Below are 19,161 nucleotides of genomic sequence, written 5' to 3' on the forward strand. Positions count from 1 at the left end.
TAAATGCTGGAGCGGGCTTAAAGTTACCATCGGTTATTACTGTATTCACGGAGACACTGGCTGGAGCGGGCTCTGTAGCCGTCGCTATTTGTAGCGGACTCACTGGCTGGAGCGGGCTCTGTAGCGGACTCACTGGCTGGAGCGGGCTTGCAGGCTGGAGCTGTCTGTATAATGCGGACTCACTGGCTGGAGCGGGCTCTGTAGCGGACTCACTGGCTGGAGCGGGCTCTGTACGGACTCACTGGCTGGAGCGGGCTCTGTACTCACTGGCTGGAGCGGGCTCTGTAGCGGACTCACTGGCTGGAGCTTATAAATCTCTGGAGCGGACTCACTGGCTGGAGCGGACTCACTGGCTGGAGCGGACTCACTGGCTGGAGCTCTCAACAGAGTAGCATTAGCCGTTAGCCACGGAGCACTATCAAACTCATCCGGAGCCCCTCAAAATCAGATCCATTAAAAATCCCTTTTAACGTCATCATTATACCGCAGTCCTCTTGAAAATGTCCAGAAAAATTGTACCTCACTCCCCTCCTGTCGCAGCGCCAATACTGCCCGAACCAGAGCCATCCGCTCTCCAGGAGGCTGGGGAAACAATATAACAGTATACAATACCCAGAAACGTAAATCCAAGGCAGGCAAGAGGTCAAAATCAGGTAATCAGTCCACAAAACAACAAGCCAGAGATATAAAACGTGCATAACAAATACAACAAACCACAACTGAGGACAGAAACAACTGAGATTAAATAGACAGACGCATGCATGAGTGTGAATAATGAGTCGAATATGGGAATTGTAGTCAAGGGGTGAAAACAAGAGTCCAAGATGGAGTGCCCTAGTGGCTGATGGGCACTCTCACAGGTGATCGTGACAGGCATTTAAATAACAAGAGTTCAGTACATGGAAATGACATACAGTATTAAACTCCATTGTTTCTCCTTTTTATATAAATCTCATTTGTTTAAAAGTGAACAGGCAAATTCAACATAACACCTACTGTTAAACAGGGGGTGTACGCCCCCAATATTTGCTGTTTAAGGCAAGCGCGAGCTCTGTGGGCGTGGACCACGGGATTTAAAGGGGCCGCAGCATAAAATCGGCGCGTTTATAATGATGCCCCAAAATAGGCAGTTAAAAAATTTATTAAAAAAAATCTATGGGGTATTTTGATCTGAAACTTCACAGACACATTCAGGGGACACCTTAGACTTATATTACATCTTTTAAAAACATAATCTAGGGCACCTTTAATAAAGTAGCATTAATCTAGATAAATAAATGCAGTGAAAATGTTGGTTTGATACCTAATAAATTAACTAAATGTTAACAAATTTAACATTAATGTAAAGTGTTATCAATTATCCTTTAGAAACAGACTGTAACCAAATTCAAGCTCACAAAAACAAGTTGGCGCTAATTATTATGCTAATATCGGTTTAAAAGTTCACATTCTATGCACAGGCCAAAATCGTCTCATTAACAAAAGCTATAACCCAAAAAGCCAAGACCTGATCATGCATCCTGAACCAATGGGAGGGGGACTTATATAAGAAACCTTCCTGCTTGAGAGAAATCTCCTTTTTAAAGGAGCTGGACTTAACCAAGATCATTTTAATGAGCTCTAAAACACAACAACGACGGGTACTATAAAATCAGCTGGCAGTTGGATGGAGATGGAAACAGGGTAATACCCTCCTTTTGTTTTTGTTTGGTTGTTGTCGAGTTCCTTTTCTTCTCTCCCGGTGGACAGCCTTAATGATTAAGGGGCAATCTACAGGGAAATCTATGCGTGCTGCAAGTGTTTTCTTTTATGCTTGAGATTACGGCCCATTAATCTCGTAAAGGCAAACACAGACAAAAAGGAGGAAGAGACAAGAATTTGTTTCTTTAAAGAAAAGATTTAAGGCGATTGAAAAAAAGTTAGTCATGAACAAGAAGATGTATGGCATTAGGTACAAAAAACACATGTGTAGTGGGGAATTTAGCGACTACTTGACATTGTCCATGGTAGAATGAACCCATTTGGGAATGGAGGCCAAGAGGCAGATCTAACGAAACGGTCTTTGTGTTAAGTCCCTGGTCTTTATTTTAAAATATTATTTTGTCTTTTATTTTAAAGTTATCTTGTCTATTATTATCCCTTCTAAAATCACGCATACTACCAAACTCTTCACTATCGACTATATTGAGCTATGATGTGTGGGAAAATATAAGTCCATTTCACCCTTTTAAGAGCATTTCAAAAAACAAGCAATAAAACATCTGATATAATGTGGTAAAAATATTTGTGATTTATATGTTACTTGCCTTTAGAAAGGCCATCAATAGAAAAAGATGCTTTTTAAAACCAGATGGTGTAGTTGCGACATCTACCAGCAGGGGCTAACTGATCCATGCTAACCAGCCAGACCTTGGGTGGGTTCTGCACTCAAGTCTAGTCTAGAATAGTTCAGTTTAGTCTAGTCAAATCACATCATGTTTATAGTTAAGCTGTGTTTTTCAAATCTTCAAGTCATGTCATAATTTTTAGTCTAGTCTAGAATAGGGGTTCTCAACTCTGGCCCTCGAGGTCCACTTTCCTGCAGAGTTTAGCTCCAACCTTGATCCAGACTCACCTGCCTTTAACATTCTAGTAATCCCGAAGGCCTTGATTAGCTGGTTCAGGTGTGTTTGATTAGGGTCGGAGCAAAACTGCAGGGCTGTGTCCGAAATCGCCCTCTATACCCTTAAATAGGGCACTATTTGAGGGGTCAGCCATTTGTAGTTTTGTCCGGAAAAAAATGTGCACGTTACCGAGTGCACTCATTCAATCCCACAATGCACCGCAATAACGAGTGCGCAACCAATGTACACTCAACGGCTAGAGATTACCCATAATGCACTGTGAGAGTCACAGCTGAATCTTCCATCCATCCACTTCCCAATGTGGCTACTTCGTAATATCATACAGCAGTGGTTCTCAAACTTTTTTGAATGAGGTACCCCCTGAAGGGATTTCCATCCTTCTGCATACCCCATCTCTTCCACTTCGACTGCAGTCACACCTTTTCCATTAAGGGACAATATTTGCCCCCTAAATTGATTTTCCAGTGCATATTTTTACGTTAATGAATAACTTTATAAAATAAATAATGTTTTAAATAAAAAAACGTTTAATAGAGAAATATGCAATGATGGTAAAACGAAGTGATACTTTTAAATATTAAACTAAAACTGCCAGTAGGTGGCAGCAAGTCACTGTTTTTATGAGTGAGTCATCGAGTCATTCATTCAGTAACGAAGCAAGTGGCTGTGAATGAATCATTGAATCATTGACTCTCACGATTCGTTCAAAGCCACATTCGTGTGTTGTAGTTCTGCTTTGGTTTTCGTTAAAAATATTTTTTCATTGCAAAATAGAGTAAATACTGACAGTACTGTGTTTAAGATGTACATTTTGTTTTTTGACCTGTTGTATAATAATGCACGTTTGCAGTTATGTGGATATTTGGGTACAATTGCATTCTTCCTCAACATTAAATACAAGAACTCACACAAGGTATGTTTTTGTATCGAAGAAAGTTTGAGTCTTAAATTGATATAAATCCACTATCTGTGTCTATATTTGTTCTCCATGCGAGTAAGTGCTAAATCCCCACTTTTACAAAGGTGCATTGTCGAGAACGACAGTAATTTAGCGCAATTTAAGGCAGCAGACTGCACACAATCTATCATATGCATGCTGCTTGTGTGGATGCAGTCATTTTAGACTGCAAAACATGAGGTAATTTGATTAAATGTAATGGATTTACGGCATTTTGCCAGTTATAAATACATGCTCGGTTTTAATATTATTTTAAGGTATGGTAGAGTTAAATTAACTACTCCGCATTTTGTACGCGTACCCCCTTTTGTCACCTCACGTACCCCAGTTTGAGAAACACTGTCATACAGGTATAAAGTCATTTTTACTTGATTATTAAATTGATTAATTAAGGTTTATACATGCTAGTTTTCATGACAGATAATTTTTTCATTACTACTGGAGCTGCCAGTTTGCCAAGTTTCAAGCACAAACTATGTAAAAGTGACAGCCCGTCCAGTGCTCTCAGTGTCCGAATTCACTCACTCGTTTTCATTCACTCCTTCAAGTGGACTATATTAGTGGACTAATGTAAGGAATAGTGAATGAGGGTATAGGGGGCAATTTCAAACACAGCACAGGAAAGTGGACCTGAAAGGGCCAGAGAACTGGTTTATATGTACAATCGACTACACCTAGAATGGTGTAAAACAGTCTAGTCTAGCTGAATCATGTTTATGCTTATAGTTAAGCAATCATCATTAAATCTTCATGTTCCTCATTTCTAATAAAACTGGACTTGGGTTCTTCACTTTGTCATGTTCATGAGCTCTTGGGTTACATTTGAGTTACAACTTACCTTGATGAGTAAGAGCTTCTTTTGCCCATGGCCAGGTGGCGACCCCAGCAAGCTCCTCGCGTGCTGAATTATTAGCGAAGAACACGTTGAGAATGTCTGAACTGCTCAGATGAAGCAGCTCCTTCATTTCCTTTATGCTCAGATAAGCCCTGCAGCAGAGATATTGACACACAGTCAAGCACTTTGCATAGAAAATAAGCTATTATTAAGGGAAGTGCCATAAACATGAATAAACAGCATGAAAGCCATTGGCCAAATGAGAGAACTGGCCACCGACTAAGCCTGGTTTCTCCCAAGTTTTTCTTTTTTTTTTTTTTTTTGTTCCTTTTTTTGGGTTCCTTGACACCAGGGCTTCACATTAACACCCGCCAACCCACCAAACACGGTCACTCTACTAGCCAGTTTGGTGGGCTGAATTTTATATATAATATAGGCTATACATTTTTCAATTGTAGTCTTTTAAAAAAAAGCATCTGAAATAATAAACTGTGTGCAATGTAGTGTTGTCAAAAATATACATTTTTCAATACATATCGATACTGAAAAATAACGCTTCCAATACTCATTTTCCACAGAACAGATACATATACAAGCTGCACTTTCTCGCTCTCATCTCTCCAACAGCGAGTTGACACACAAACCCGCCTCCCCTCACTCCAGATAAATATTGTTGGTGTTATAGAGCTTGACTTTCGGAGTGGGATTGCATGTATTGTGCATAATTTTACTCATTCCAGCAGACACCCAAAGTGTGCACACATAAAGCCGCCTCTCAGTAATAAATTGAGTTCTTTTGTGCTGCTTTTTGTGCTCAAACAGTCAAATACACACAAAATAATGTCAAAATGTCGGTCTTCTTGGTGAGTAGTCATGTAAACATATTCAGTTATGTTTTAAGTAAATGTAAACACTCGTGTAACAGTATAATGGATTCAAGTGAAAGGTCTTAATGTGACAGCAGCCTAATTTACCTACTGCCAAATTATGAGATGATATTAAAAATATCAATATGGCAGTTTTTCCTCATGGTATTGATGTCAAAATTATGGTCAGTAAAAATGCTGAGTGGCTAGTAACTTTGGAAAACCACTACCCACAGTGGCTGGTGACCAAAAAAGTTAAGGGGGGTATCACACAGTTTCTGACAATGTTAATCTTGAGTACATATAGAGTAACAATGCATCCTTCATATCTCTGTAAAGTCTTTAGTTTTGTCATATTTATAAAAGATATATACTTTCCGAAAAAAGCAGAGATCCTGGAGGCGTGTCTACCGTCAGTGCCGTGGGCGGAGCTAAAGAGTCACGAGCGCATGCAGCTTCTGCGTAGAGATCGCATGCTAGCTGCGACATCATTATAAATAAGAAGGGAACAAAAACATTTGTGTTGTTTACATTATATGCACTTGCATGCCAATTGCCAACAAAACACAGACAACTGACGCAGCTTTACTCACCACCGCGATCTGCAAATCTAGCACAGAACTGAGACTTGTTTACTAAGTATTCATCACCAAATTCCCGGGAACAAACAAACATACGTGCACAACTCTGTTGCTGCCCCGGAAAAACAAACTTCATCCTCTGTTCCCTTAACGCTGGGTTCTTTGGGAAGCTAAAAAAGGTAATCTTTCCCTAAAAAACAAAAACACAGTCCCTTGTTGACAGGAGCTGAGTCTCATTTCGGAGGCTGCGTCCTCCGGAGGTCGCGTTTGAAGGCTGAATACTTCATCAAGGATGTCATACTTAAGAAAAGTAACCGTAATAAAATTGACTGATATTCATTGTGAGGTGTAAAATACTGTAATTTCTTTCTTATGTTGCACTCTAACAGTTATTTTTCTTAAATGAGACTGCCTCGATGATGTATGCAGCCTTCAAAGGGTGCAGCCCCTGAATTGGGACACAGCCATTGTTGAAAAATCTCTGGGCTTCCGTATCCCAAATGAAACGCGTTGATGGACGTGCTCTTGCTCTTGCTCTGGGTGATGTGTGTGCGCACGCTTATCAGGGAGAAGTGCCTATACAAGGAATTCCACTCTCTTTTGACGTCATACAGACACACTCGAAAAAACTCTCCGAATCCTGTACCAAAACCGGAAGTAGTGGATTTGGCACAGAAATACTCCGTCATACGTCCAACTCATGTTTTGGCCATGTTTAGCATGAGAATGCACCTCTTTAACAGTGTAAATAAATCAGAACGCATGAAATAGCATTACACTCCCCCTTTAATGTCAAGCCCTGCTTGCCACTATCACTTTTGGCTTGCTTAGCTGGGGGCACTTAATATTTAGTAATATTATTGATTTGACTGCACTGACACGATTGGATGAGAGCCAAACGTGATCTGAATTGAACAGGAAGTTGACAACCATTTTCTGCAGAGCTGCTCAAGCTGAAGTGAACTCATTTCATAATTGATGATTGATACACAGTCATTGAACTGAACTAAATCAACAGTGAACTGACTCCTGCTGAATAATGATACTATTGTCTTTTTTAGAGCTGTTTTACAGCAGAATTCAATTCTGTTTGATCAAAGTTATTCAAAGATCAAGGTTATTCACTTTTCTTTGATGGATTGAGACTCACAAACCAAGATTTAAAAGGGACTGACGATTTCAAATTTTACTAAATTAACGGTTTAAAATGACACTTATACGATGGTAGATGCCATTAGAAATAAGCAACTGGAATTTGTAAGAAAACTAACATAACATTTACTGTGGTACAATGTAATATACAGTGTTTCTAAATGCGCCTCTTGACTTTTATTAGCAGTTTTAATAACAACAGTCATAAAAAAAAATAACTTTATGTCACAATGATTACAGATTATAATTGTTCGAAATGGTTATGGCGCATGAAACGACTACCCACTTTTTTATTCCACTCCCAGCTGTGATGAATGACCATAGCGGTGCTTTGATGTGTGTTGTTAACTTATTTTTACTTTGGAATATGGCACGTGTAATTTTTCTCGTTTGCTTTCATAGCTGCTTAAGCCTTTGCACCTCATATCATTGGATTGTTGGTTTGAAGAGGTCCGGTTCTTAATGCCCTTTGGATCATGCCGAAGGGGTCGAGCCCATTAGCCGAACCACCTACTGTTTCTTGGACCCGTTCCATGCGAGAATAAACCAAGCATCGTACTTTTGACGTTGTTTTTTATTAAAAAAGCAAAGGCTGAGCCAATCTTTTTGAGTGTTCAAGTTGCCTAAATCTCTCCTATATGGCTAATTCAGTAAAATATTTCAAATTTATATTCACATGACTTAAAGGTGAACAATGTTCTTTTCCAGATGTGTTCTGGTAAATAAGTGTTTTGGACCATCATTTTTTGTATAGTGAATTATTGTTGATAGACAAGTAAAGTCAATCAGACGCAGAATACTGGCAATAAAACGCGTTTAGCAAAAGTGAAGGTTGCACGTTATGACAGGTGATTCAAATTTACTGGGGTTTTTTTCTTAGTCACAATTACTTAGCTCTGCAAAAAAATAATGTTCTCAATCAGTATTTTGTCTTGCCTTTTTAATCATATACTTAAAATTAGTCATAAAATTATGTTAAATTTATGCTTAAATAAAATATAGTTAAACATAATAGTTGCCAAAGGGGTAAAACAATTCAGTTTAATTTGAAATATATTCTCTGAAAACAAGTTATGTCAAGTTACTTATTTGTTTTATTAGCAATTTACCTTCTCAAGAAATTTTATCTTGTTTATTCACTGGAAAGCAATAATGGTCATTTTTGAATGGTCACTGTTGGCATATAATGAAACAAAGATTGCTAAAGTCAACAGATTTTACTAATAGACCTACTAATCTCTGTGTAAAAATAAAATAATGATGCTGCCATCTTTCATTCGTCAGTCATTTTTACACCCCTCTAATTTGGCTTTAAATCAGGTGAAAATTGTCATTTTACACTTTTTACACTGTCCGTTTGTCTTTCAACAGAAAAAAAATGTTAACAAATCAAATATTTGAGCTGGCAAAATTTTCTAAATTTGGTTGATTTGACATGGAATGACCCTATTAAAAGTACAAAAGTTTGTAACATAGATGTATTGACTTGATGTGTTGAATTAACATTCCTCATGGAAAGAGGAATGCAGTTATCCAAAGTCATTTAACTAAATGAGTCAAGTTAAGTGTGTAATTTCTCAACAAATAATACCAGTGCTTCCCACACATAGACTTTACTTGGGCGGGCCGCCCACGTATAATAACGGCCGCCCAAGTATATTTGGAGACACATTTTTTCTTTTATTATTTTTATCCTCTTATACTTTTATATCCGCGCAAGATAATGAAACCATCCGCGATCGATTAACTAGTCGTTTCGTACCTGCTCGTTATGTGTGCGTCAGAACTGTTTACTCCCACTAACATTCCCACGGTTGCTGCATTTTGCAAAGTCACTAGGCGGCGCTGTTGCGCGTTCTACAAGCTCCCGCAACAGAGCTTCAGACTGCTTCAAAGTGATTCTCAATCAATGAAAAGCGCAGATTTATGCCAAGCGATTGCTAATGAACTCAAGTTGATGAATTATTACAATGTCTACTTTATGGCCTTTATATAAAATGTTTTAGACGATTGTAAGAATCTGAAGGATCAGCCTGCAATAGTACAGACATTTCAAAATAAGAGTACCTGTGTATTTCGAGCTTGTTTATAATTAAAAGTCACATGCTAAGTTTTTTTCTTTTTCTTTTGGGCATTATTTGTATTTTGGTTACACAATAAATTGTATTTAATTTGATTTCCATTTAATTCATAGTAAATTATTGTAGTCTCCCCCACAGGAAGAAAAGACTAAGAACATTATTTGACACATACATTATTCATTTTATAAATTTTACTAGTAAAATCTGTGTCCCATTCATTGAGAGAGACACTATATGACAGCAAGGAGAACATAGGAAAAGGATAAACATTTAAATGCTGTAATTTTGCATAATTTACAATGCAAAATACTGCATAATATTAGTATGTAATTAAATGTAATATGCTATGTAATTAAAATTAATTTCAATAAATAAAAATACTGTTAAAAATCACACATTATTTGTTTGTCACATGTAGTAGACCATTTTTGTGCCGTGGGTAATAGGAGGATTTTTTCGCCCGGCTACCACCGCAAGTATATATCAAACCTGTGGGAAGCACTGAATACATTATCAAACATTTTAAATCAAATCAATGCATCTAAGTTACACAATTTTGTACTTTTAAGCAACAAATCACATTTTACAGTGTAAGAGGCCAAATCAAATAATATTTCGGCTGGATTCAATAATCAGTAGTTTTTGGGGTTTTTTTTCCCAAACAACACTCAGACTCAAGCCTTAAATAAACACTTCCTTCATGCCCGGACATGATTAACTAATAACTGTAAGCTGCGAGTGCAGACATTTACCAGTCCAGCTTTTGAATATGTTTAAGAAAAAACATATTTCTATACAGATCAATCAAATCAATTATCTATTATCCAAAAAAAAAAAAAAAAAAAAAAAAAAAACATTTTCCGTTTATCCCTAAGAATCACACAGGGAATCTAATACTAACCACAAAACAACTGATGCCACAAAAATGCTTATTCAGGGAACAAACACAATATGAAAAATAAAACAACAGCAAATGAAAATGTCAGCACAGTCCTCTAATCTAATCAGAGCAATCACGTGTCAGGAAGACTCGGGTTGGTCGGCACCCGGCACCACGGTTTGACTGGCACAGGGTGTAATTCTGAGACTGAAGTTCTGCCACAAAAATGAAAATTGAAAACAAACTCAATATTTGCCCTCTTAACCTTCACTCATTGACTTTGTTGAGACATTCCAAGGTCAAAACCTAGTGAGGTAACATTATATTGTAACATTGTAACAATAAAAGCCTTTATTGTTACTTTTAATGAATTGAACGTGTCCTTGCAGAATAAATGTATTTATTTATTTAACTCCACTGACCCCAAATTTTGGAATAATACTATACATACATAATTGTACTTGTATAATCATTTTATACTGCATAATTTTACTTAATGTATATATTTTTACTTTAACAAAGTTTAAAAGCAGGTGCATTTCTACTTATTGTCACTTTCTGAATGTTTCCTGGGGGGTATTCCAGAAAGCAGGTTATGTGACATACAGTACCTGGTACGTTTAAGAATAATTAAGTGGATAACTGCAACGTTTTCTCCATTGGTAAGAGATACAGACCCTCTCATCTCCCTATAATAATACAATCTCTTGTAGAATGGTGTGCTTTTTCTTAGCGTCTGTTTACATGGTGAATCATCAATTCGTTGCTCTGTTGAGAATGTCTGGTGTGTTACTGGGAACATACTCTGGGTTGGCTGAACTTACTCCTGGACGTGTTTTTGGAACCAGCATACATCGAGTAAGCAATGTTTGGGTTAATCAACAGAGAATTCAGGGTTTATGTGACAGTAAGTTAACCGTGTTTTCTGGAATACCCCCCGGATGTTATCACAAAGTGTTTTTCCCTGTGCATGAATCTGGGATACAATGAAGTATTTTTATGAGAAAAAAAAAACAAGAACCAACAACAACAACAAAAAACTACACACTTCACCTTTCAGGTGGAAACAATCCTTTTGAATAACAGGAAAAACTAAAAACAAAAAAAAAACAAAAAATTATTGAAACCGGTAGTTTCAAAACCACCGATCCACATATATTGCAGCAGAATGAATAAAGAAATAAATACATCATAAATCGCTAAAATTGCTAAGCATCTATCAAAGTTAATTACTAAAGAGAAGAGATATCAGATAGTTCAGTTCTACTGGCTTAAATGTCTGGACTAAAACATCTTTGCTTTCTTCTTGTTCCATTTCTGGAGCTTGCCAAAAAAGCACCTGGTGGTTCCCCTGTGCTGTTTCTCTCTGCTCCAACAACAAATTTGAGTAGTGACAGCCATTGGCAGGTCCTCGAGATTCACTGCCCAACAGCAGATACCTGGGCTATAACTCACACAGCAAAACATTAAAATCCCAGACCTCCCCATAAAAAGCACGCTATACAATTGCCATCAAAATGTCATCCCTGCATTAATTCTCTGCAAACTCTGAACTGTTGTCTTAAGAGATACGCACAAGCAATGTAAAGAAAGACCTCTTAGTCTATGAGCCCAAGGTTAATCCGGTCCCATTGGCTATTAGCATTTCTACTTATTGACACATCATATTTAGAGAAAAACAAGTCCAGTGAAAGAACCTTTGGGTTACCTTTGGATAGCTTATTGAATATGGGTTGCCAAGGACAGCGTGCTACTCTGGGTCACCACTACTACAAACTGTTGGCCTTGACAGAATTAAGGAGGTCTGAAATTCCCAGAAGAAAGATATCTTTTAGCATTCCCATTGATCTCAATGGCAGTTGCTCGGCTGGCACAGGATCGCAGGGAAATTACATATTGACAATGTCCCAAGCCCTTCACTAGTGACTATCCTGATCTGTGTGAAAGTGAGAAATATCCATTTCACACTTTTAAGAGCCTTTCAAAACAAACTGGGAAATGGAAAAACAATAAAATATTAGCAACAAATCAACTACAACTCAAAAGTTTAGGGTCAGTAAGATTTGTATTTATTTATTTCTTTTTAGAATTCTCTTATGCCTACCAAGGCTGCATTTATTTAATCAAAAATACATTAAAAACAGTAATATTGTGAAATATTATTACAATTTAAAAGGCTATTTATTACTGTAATAACTCCAGTCTCGGTGTCACATGTCCTTGCTGAATAAATGTATTAATTAATAAAAAAAAAATTAAAAAAAATCTCATTGACTCCAAACTTTTGATTGGTAGTGTATGTTGCAATCATATTATTATTATTAATATAACTATTTATCAACTACTTTTGAATGGCTGAAAGATTATTGTCTGCAAAATGTGTAGTTACGTCACCTACCACCAGAGGTCAAAACCTTGTAGAAACAGCGTTGAGATGGCGTTCAACTGATTTATTATCCACCAACGTTGAACAGAAGAAGAAAAAAAACCTTTGCATGTGTATTTTGGCTATAAACTTGCTGTTGTCCACTTTAAAAGTGTCCCAGGGCAAAACAACCAAAAGAGTGTAGACCACCATCCAATGGTATCATCGGGGCCCTATTAATCTCTATAGGGGCCTTTAGGAACAGATAGGCGTATCTTGAAGAAAGCTTGTTCTCAAGCAACCATAAAATGACAACAGCTGGTGGCTGAGACACAAGGTCTCATTGCACACTGAGTCTGGAACAACACTTCCCAGACTGCATCTGGAATTTTGACATAAAAGCGATTTTATCCTGCTACGAAGATTCAGACTGAATACGATTAAAACATGTATATATGCAATAAGTTCAGTCTGAATTGCTAGTTAAAATGATGCTTTTATCACCATACGTACGACTTAGTACTAGTACGACTATGTGAGTGTCTACTTATATATATGTAGCATTAGAAAAATGAAAGAATCTATGACAAGCCATCAAACAATCTGTACGGGAGCAAAACTGTCCTGCCTTTCACAATGAATAGAGCCGAGACCTCTGGTTTTGTTGTTTAGCCACATTAAGTGTATACTTTGGCTCAATTCTACATCCAAGTTTTGCATGCTTTTTAAAGCTATTCCAGAAGGCCGATTTGTATGCTTTGCATGTTGAGTAATACAAAATGCTCTGACAATCTTGGAAGGACAAAAAAAAGTGAACACTATTTCACAATAAGACACTATGGTTTCCTTTTTCCTGATGCTGCTGTGAGAACATTTAACAAGCACATAACTTTTGTCAATTTCTTGAACTCAAAAAAAAAAACAACAACAACAACACACACACACACAAACAGTTTGTAGACATCCTCAGCGAGGGATAGGGAACGCTTTCAATTATTTTGTCTTGGCCTTTAAGGCCTAGCACTTTAATGCACGCAGTTTTGGTAGGAATGCATCTGCTAAGGATATAAATGTACACACTTGATGTAATGATATGGTAGTCGACTATGGTACCTGCATCGATTTCAATAGAAGCAAGCAGTCAGTCAAATATCATCCTGAGGTTTTTTTTTGCTAGAAAGATTTTGCAATCTTTGAGTTAGGACCAAAGAACCCCTTTGCACATCCCACTAAAATTATGCCTGGGTTCAAGTTAGTTGCCAAAGTGGAACCATATTGAAGCATAAGCTTACCTCTGAGGAGACTCTGGATCAAAGCAGGTCTTTGCGACATCTGTGACCTCAGGGTCACAGCAATCACCATCATCGTAATCATAGTGAATGCTGTTGCACTCTGGGTTGCAGACGCCATCTCTCCGCTTCCAGTTGTAGCAGGGCCCCATGCGCAAACAGTCGCCCCCATCGTGGCCCGTGAGAGGATGGTCGCACTCGGGATCACACTGGCGGTTCCCCACCTTTGCAATGTGGCAGTTGCTGAGGACGAAGCGCCGTTGGAGGGAAGAGTTATAGACGCTGTGAATGCTGAGCTCCAGTGTGATATTGTAAGGACGGAAGGCATCTTCCAAGGCTTGGTGCTGGAGCTGGATCTGCTGCAGAGAGACTGTCGGGTCAGCGCCGTCATCCTTGCAGATGTTCACGATGCGGTAACGCAGGCGCTTCTCGGCTCTCAGCTGCCAATGCTGGTTATAACTGAGGGCGACGTCGGCATTGTCACACGCAGTCACGCCGCACGAAGGCGGCAGAAACGGAGACACAAGCTGTCTTTCTGGGATGGGAAGAGCCACAATGACTGGGTTGTGACGGTCTTTGTAGGGCGCCCACTGATTCTCGACCTCTGAGAAATCTGCCCACTGGGACAGGAGGGGAGACTGTCTCTCTGCATGGGGTTGGTGACCTTTAAAAAGTGCTTTGTGAGTGTGCGCATAACCCCAAAGCGTGACGCCTCCCAAATGCCCGCGGAAACTGTGTTCGTGATCAGACTGGTGCCCGCCGAGCAGAAGCAACCGACAGGCCTTGATGTAGGGGCTGTACAAGTCACCTGACTGTTCGCCGCTCTCGCCGACCTTGGCATTGTCTACGTACAGCGCCATCTTGTGGCCGTCATAACTGGCCACCACATGAGTCCAGCTGTCGGGCTGGTAGCGCTGGTGTCCGACGACAGTGGTGGATTTGAGCGCACGGTCCGTGCGAAGGGAGAAGAAAAACCTGCCATCTTTTCTTCCTGTAGGGTCTGCCGCTCGAATGCCGACAGACCAGCCTTTCTCGCTCAAGGGGTACGAGCAGTTGTCAAACACGCCTAGAAAAAAAAGTCAATGAACAGAAATGTAGCTTCATCAAGCACAGAGTAATTGTCATTTAATTATCTGAAGAGTTTAAGAGTTTAAGTCATTTCCATTCAACAAATCCACTGATATTCCCAGCTGCCTTTCCTACGGAGCAGTCACATCTGGCAGCCAGATGTTACCGTCGAAGGACAGAGAGAGGTCAGGGAACCCCTTCACCCTCCCAACAACACACGCACATGCGAGCACATACACACTCGGGTGCATTATTCCCTGCGAACGGGAGAACGAGAGATGGGCAGCTTTAAACAAAATATCCCGAGGGACGCAGACCACACTGAAATTTCATTCATTGGAAAAGCCTGCCGATGTGTGTGCGGGGCTCCTGAGTGTGACAACATCTGCTAATTTCTGTGTGTATCAGCCCTGAAGTCATGAATTTGAAGATAAACCTTTCCAGAGTACGATCCACTTGGATGGTACTACATTTTCAAAGCTCGGGTTCTTATCTTACTGTTTTTATAGTGTCGGTCTCCCACTAAATAAAGTAGTAGTACGTCAGACTGGCCCGGAGTGCTGAGTTTGGCTCGAGACGAAGTGCGCTAAAGAAATACTTTATTTTTAAGGTTGCATGAGTGATGGCTTCGATATGATAAGTGTTTCTGAGAGAAAGGGAATGTTTTTGAATAGCATCACTTATTAGCGAAAGAAAAGTTAGCACTGAAAAGAGCACTTCCAGTAAAGCCTTTGAACGCTCATTTGGCAGAGTGGGTGATTTTTTTTAACTGGCTTTATAACAATAGATTCGTCCACTGATTGTTAAAAGAAAGCTACTGACCTCAGAAGGAGCTTAAGTGAATGTTCACACGATTTTAGTGATGATGAATATGTCAAAGTGAAATAATACAATCTTAACAATAGCAAGATGGTACGAACCCTCATTTATTTAAGAGGTTTGTAAGATTTCACATCATTGGGGAAAACTGATTTTATCCAAGTGGTGGATAATTTTAAAATGGAATATCTAATGCTCTCTTTGAGGTCTGACGGATGACTCATCAGTGTTAGAAACAGATGAATAATATTTGCACCCCCTTTCGCCTAAAAGCATGTATTTTGGCATCCACGGTAGAGGAAAAGCCTCATGCAGGTTACAACCAGAGAACTCTGGGCTTTGTTCTCCTTACTGGGAACTCGTCTCAGAAGCACTTCCAGATATAATCATTTCCACATTGACCCTCCTCAGCAGCCATTCAAAAATGCACATTTACCTGATTACGAAAGCTCCCTTGAGGGATCCGGCACCTTCTGTGATGTTCCACACCTTATTTTGTTTTTGTAATCATCATATGTGCATCGAAAGTCAACTCCGTACATCAAAAACCTAGCGACTAACAGTTAGGGAAAACCTGGAATGCTGCCGTAAGCCCTACAATAAGGTCCTCTATAGAAATGAAATCCTTTTAGTGATGGGTTTGCAATAACAAATAAAAAATAAATAAATGATATGTTTTCCTTATTGTACATAAAATATATATTACAGAACATTAATCGCATATCAGCTTTGCATGTGAAAAACCACCTACTTCTGCTGCATATGAAATGTTTTAAATATATCAAACTATTGAGCTGGATGGGAGGTAGCTGTCAATGTGAGGAGAACGGTGTCCAGAACATTCTGCTTATGAATCAAATCTTGGAAACGCAATGGGCCATATGCACTAAACAAGTGATTAAATACAGCAGACAGGACACACTGAGACTGAGCAGGTGGTGGCCACTTGTTCCTCTAACCCCCCCGCCCTTAGCAGCACTACTCATCGTTTGCACCTTGTAAGCAGCTGATTTCCCCATTCTCCTCTCATCTGCTTGTCGGCTGATATCCTCAAACAAAGGCCTCTTAAATGAAACAACAACGTGTCAAAGTGTGACACAACACAGATTCAACCGCACACATTTGATGCACTTGATGAACTGAGGCGAGTTCGAGGAATGAATCTGACTTCCCATAATCATTTTGGTCTGCATGGCTCTATGCCTTACAGCAGTATTTATTCTGATTAGACATTTGCTAATTGTGAATTATGTATCCTTCAAGTAATAACTGCTGCTTTAAGTAATAGCCTATGACAATTCCAATTCCTAGAAAACCAATTTTGAGAACAAAAAAGCTGCATCTCAGCTTCCAACATGAAAAGAGTGATTTTGGAATATGAGAATGATGTATGAATGAACACCCACCTGCAATGATGGCAGGATTATTCTGACCCCCTTCCGGCTTGACCCACAGCTCTAACGTGAACCTGGAACGAGGAAGTTCTAAGCCAAATGCAGGGTTCACCTTTAGTTGCTCCGCCTGACCGCTGAAATACACAGCTGTCATCCACTTTGCGGGCACATCGCGTACATCGGCCCTCCATGGCTCCCCAGCAGTGCTCTGCAGCCCCTCTTGCTCCCCGGAGTACTCATCACTATCTGTTGAGTAGTTGACGTGGTGGATATTGGTGTCTGGGACGTCTTTTTCTTTGTTGAACTCTGGAAGGCTCCGTGCAACCCTTCTTGATGAGGACAAGCTGTCTATCAAATCGCCACCCTTATCTGTCTGTGAAGGGTGTCCTTTTGATATGGATTTGAGGGGTTTGTGTGATTTAGGAGATCCACGAGCAGTGACCCCCTGTGACTGTTTGCCTTCTTTCTTCCATTTGAAAGTCTCTTCTTCATATTTTTCCTTTTCATTACTATTCCAGTTAGTTAATTTAACCGCATTTGTGTCACTAGAGCTGCACTCACCTGAACACGACCTCGATGTTTTAGTTTTCCTTAAGTGCAAGTCTATCAAGCGAGCGTACTTTCCAGTCATGCCCACTAGGGGGTACTGCTGCGCCGTGGAGCGCGGCGGCCGCTTTCGGCTGATTGAGCCGCACTGCTCACCATCCAGCGCTCGGTCCGCTTTCTGTGCCAGTGTCCGTTTATACCTCTGGATATGATCTGACTGAGCGCTGTTCAGCGGCCAAGCGTGAAATACTGCAAGAATAATAGCTAACAGTCTAAAAATCATCATTTTATTGAGGAGAAGGTGTAGCTTTTAAAGCGTGGACATTTGTTTGTTTGTTTGTTTGTTTTGAATTGCACTTGGGAAGGGAACTAATGGTTGCTTCGCTTAAATTGTTTTGGGTGCCTTTTCTTTATCAATGTTAGCATATGCTGTCTTTAAGTTACAATAGGTGTGTTAATGAGTATCTTTTTTTACTGTTTAAAAAGAAATTGTAATGACAATGGAAGTCGAAATTGTCAGTGCATCAAGGTGGATCAAGTCTGTTCCTCAACTAATTTACAATTTATGCAACTGGATGAGTGCCCTAACTGACAGCAAACAGTCTACTTTAAGTGCTTAGCTCCAAACACAACATCTCGTGTTTCGTGGATCTCCTCAAAGCTGTCTCTGAAGCGCGCTCTGAGTCTAATTGTCATTCACTTATAGTTCAATTACGCGCGCAATAATGTATCCTCATTGTGGTCGAATTAAAGCGATAGTATCGCGTTTGATTGCAGACTTACATAGCTTGCTGTCTGTACAGTGTAAGGTTGTTTGGAGAGATGTGACGCTGGATAAATGTTATGTGAGGTTGCCACCTTTCACCGGCGCGCAATGGGTCGCGTCCAAATGCTCGCGGTCACGCTTCGTCCTGCGAACAAACCGCCAAAATTTTAAAATAAAAAGTCTGTCGAGGTTTATTCTAACAGTGGAGTGTTTCAGGGAGCTGTGAAAGTCCGCTTAAAAAGATTTTATTTTCACAAAATATGGATCAATATCCAATAATGTGAAGGTACTGAAAGGAGATTTGTCTTTTTGCCATGCTGTTCCAAGTGAAAACGACTCTTTGGATCACCTTGAGATGGTGCGGAGACTCCTCTTGCGCTCCGTGTGTGTGTCTATATTCCTAGGCTCAGTCCCGCTGCACGCGCTCTCCACATCTCCACATCAGATCAAACTAACGCGCTAAACGTTTTATCTGTTTCCTCCAGCCTGACATCACAAACCCAGCCCCTAGCCCAGCCATTCGGAAAGAAAACTTCACCCAGGTCCAGCCCAGCCCCTGCATGCATGCATCTACTCTCACTTTCTCCCCCAGTGCCATTCACATCTACACCTACTTCTGTATTGTAATGCAAGGGACAGCACATCTGCCTGACATGTGAAGCAGGGCTGAAACGCTGCACATGTAGGAAAAGACAAGTGAGGGATGTGTAAACATAAAAAAAAAAAAAAAAGGATGGACCGTTGACCAATTCCAAGTTGGGGGGTTGGAAGCTGAGGGGAAAAAAGGCAAATAATCAGGTGGATCTGTTTTGAGTTTTTTTCTTTTTGAGACATTTATTTAATTAAAATTGATTTATTTAATAATAATAATATTACTGCCAATCCTGTTTCTACCTGCATCTTAAAATGCTGAATTTTAGAGAGATAGAGAGAGTAG

General features: G+C 39.7%; 1 protein-coding gene across 1 annotated transcript in view; it reads right to left on the reverse strand.

Moving 5' to 3' along the window:
- pappa2 (pappalysin 2) overlaps positions 1-18,908 on the reverse strand; it is an 82,648-nt gene extending 63,740 nt beyond the window's left edge. Inside the window, exons 1-3 of the mRNA XM_048163956.1 lie at positions 16,925-18,908; positions 13,635-14,697; positions 4,421-4,569 (exon numbers count right to left, since the gene is read on the reverse strand). Of these exons, the coding sequence (XP_048019913.1) occupies positions 4,421-4,569; positions 13,635-14,697; positions 16,925-17,744 (2,032 nt within the window). The 5' untranslated portion in view covers positions 17,745-18,908. The remainder of the gene's footprint in view (positions 1-4,420; positions 4,570-13,634; positions 14,698-16,924) is intronic.
- Between the last annotated feature and the right edge of the window lie 253 nt (positions 18,909-19,161).

Source organism: Megalobrama amblycephala, linkage group LG17, assembly GCF_018812025.1.
Source record: "Megalobrama amblycephala isolate DHTTF-2021 linkage group LG17, ASM1881202v1, whole genome shotgun sequence".
Lineage (NCBI taxonomy): Eukaryota > Metazoa > Chordata > Actinopteri > Cypriniformes > Xenocyprididae > Megalobrama > Megalobrama amblycephala.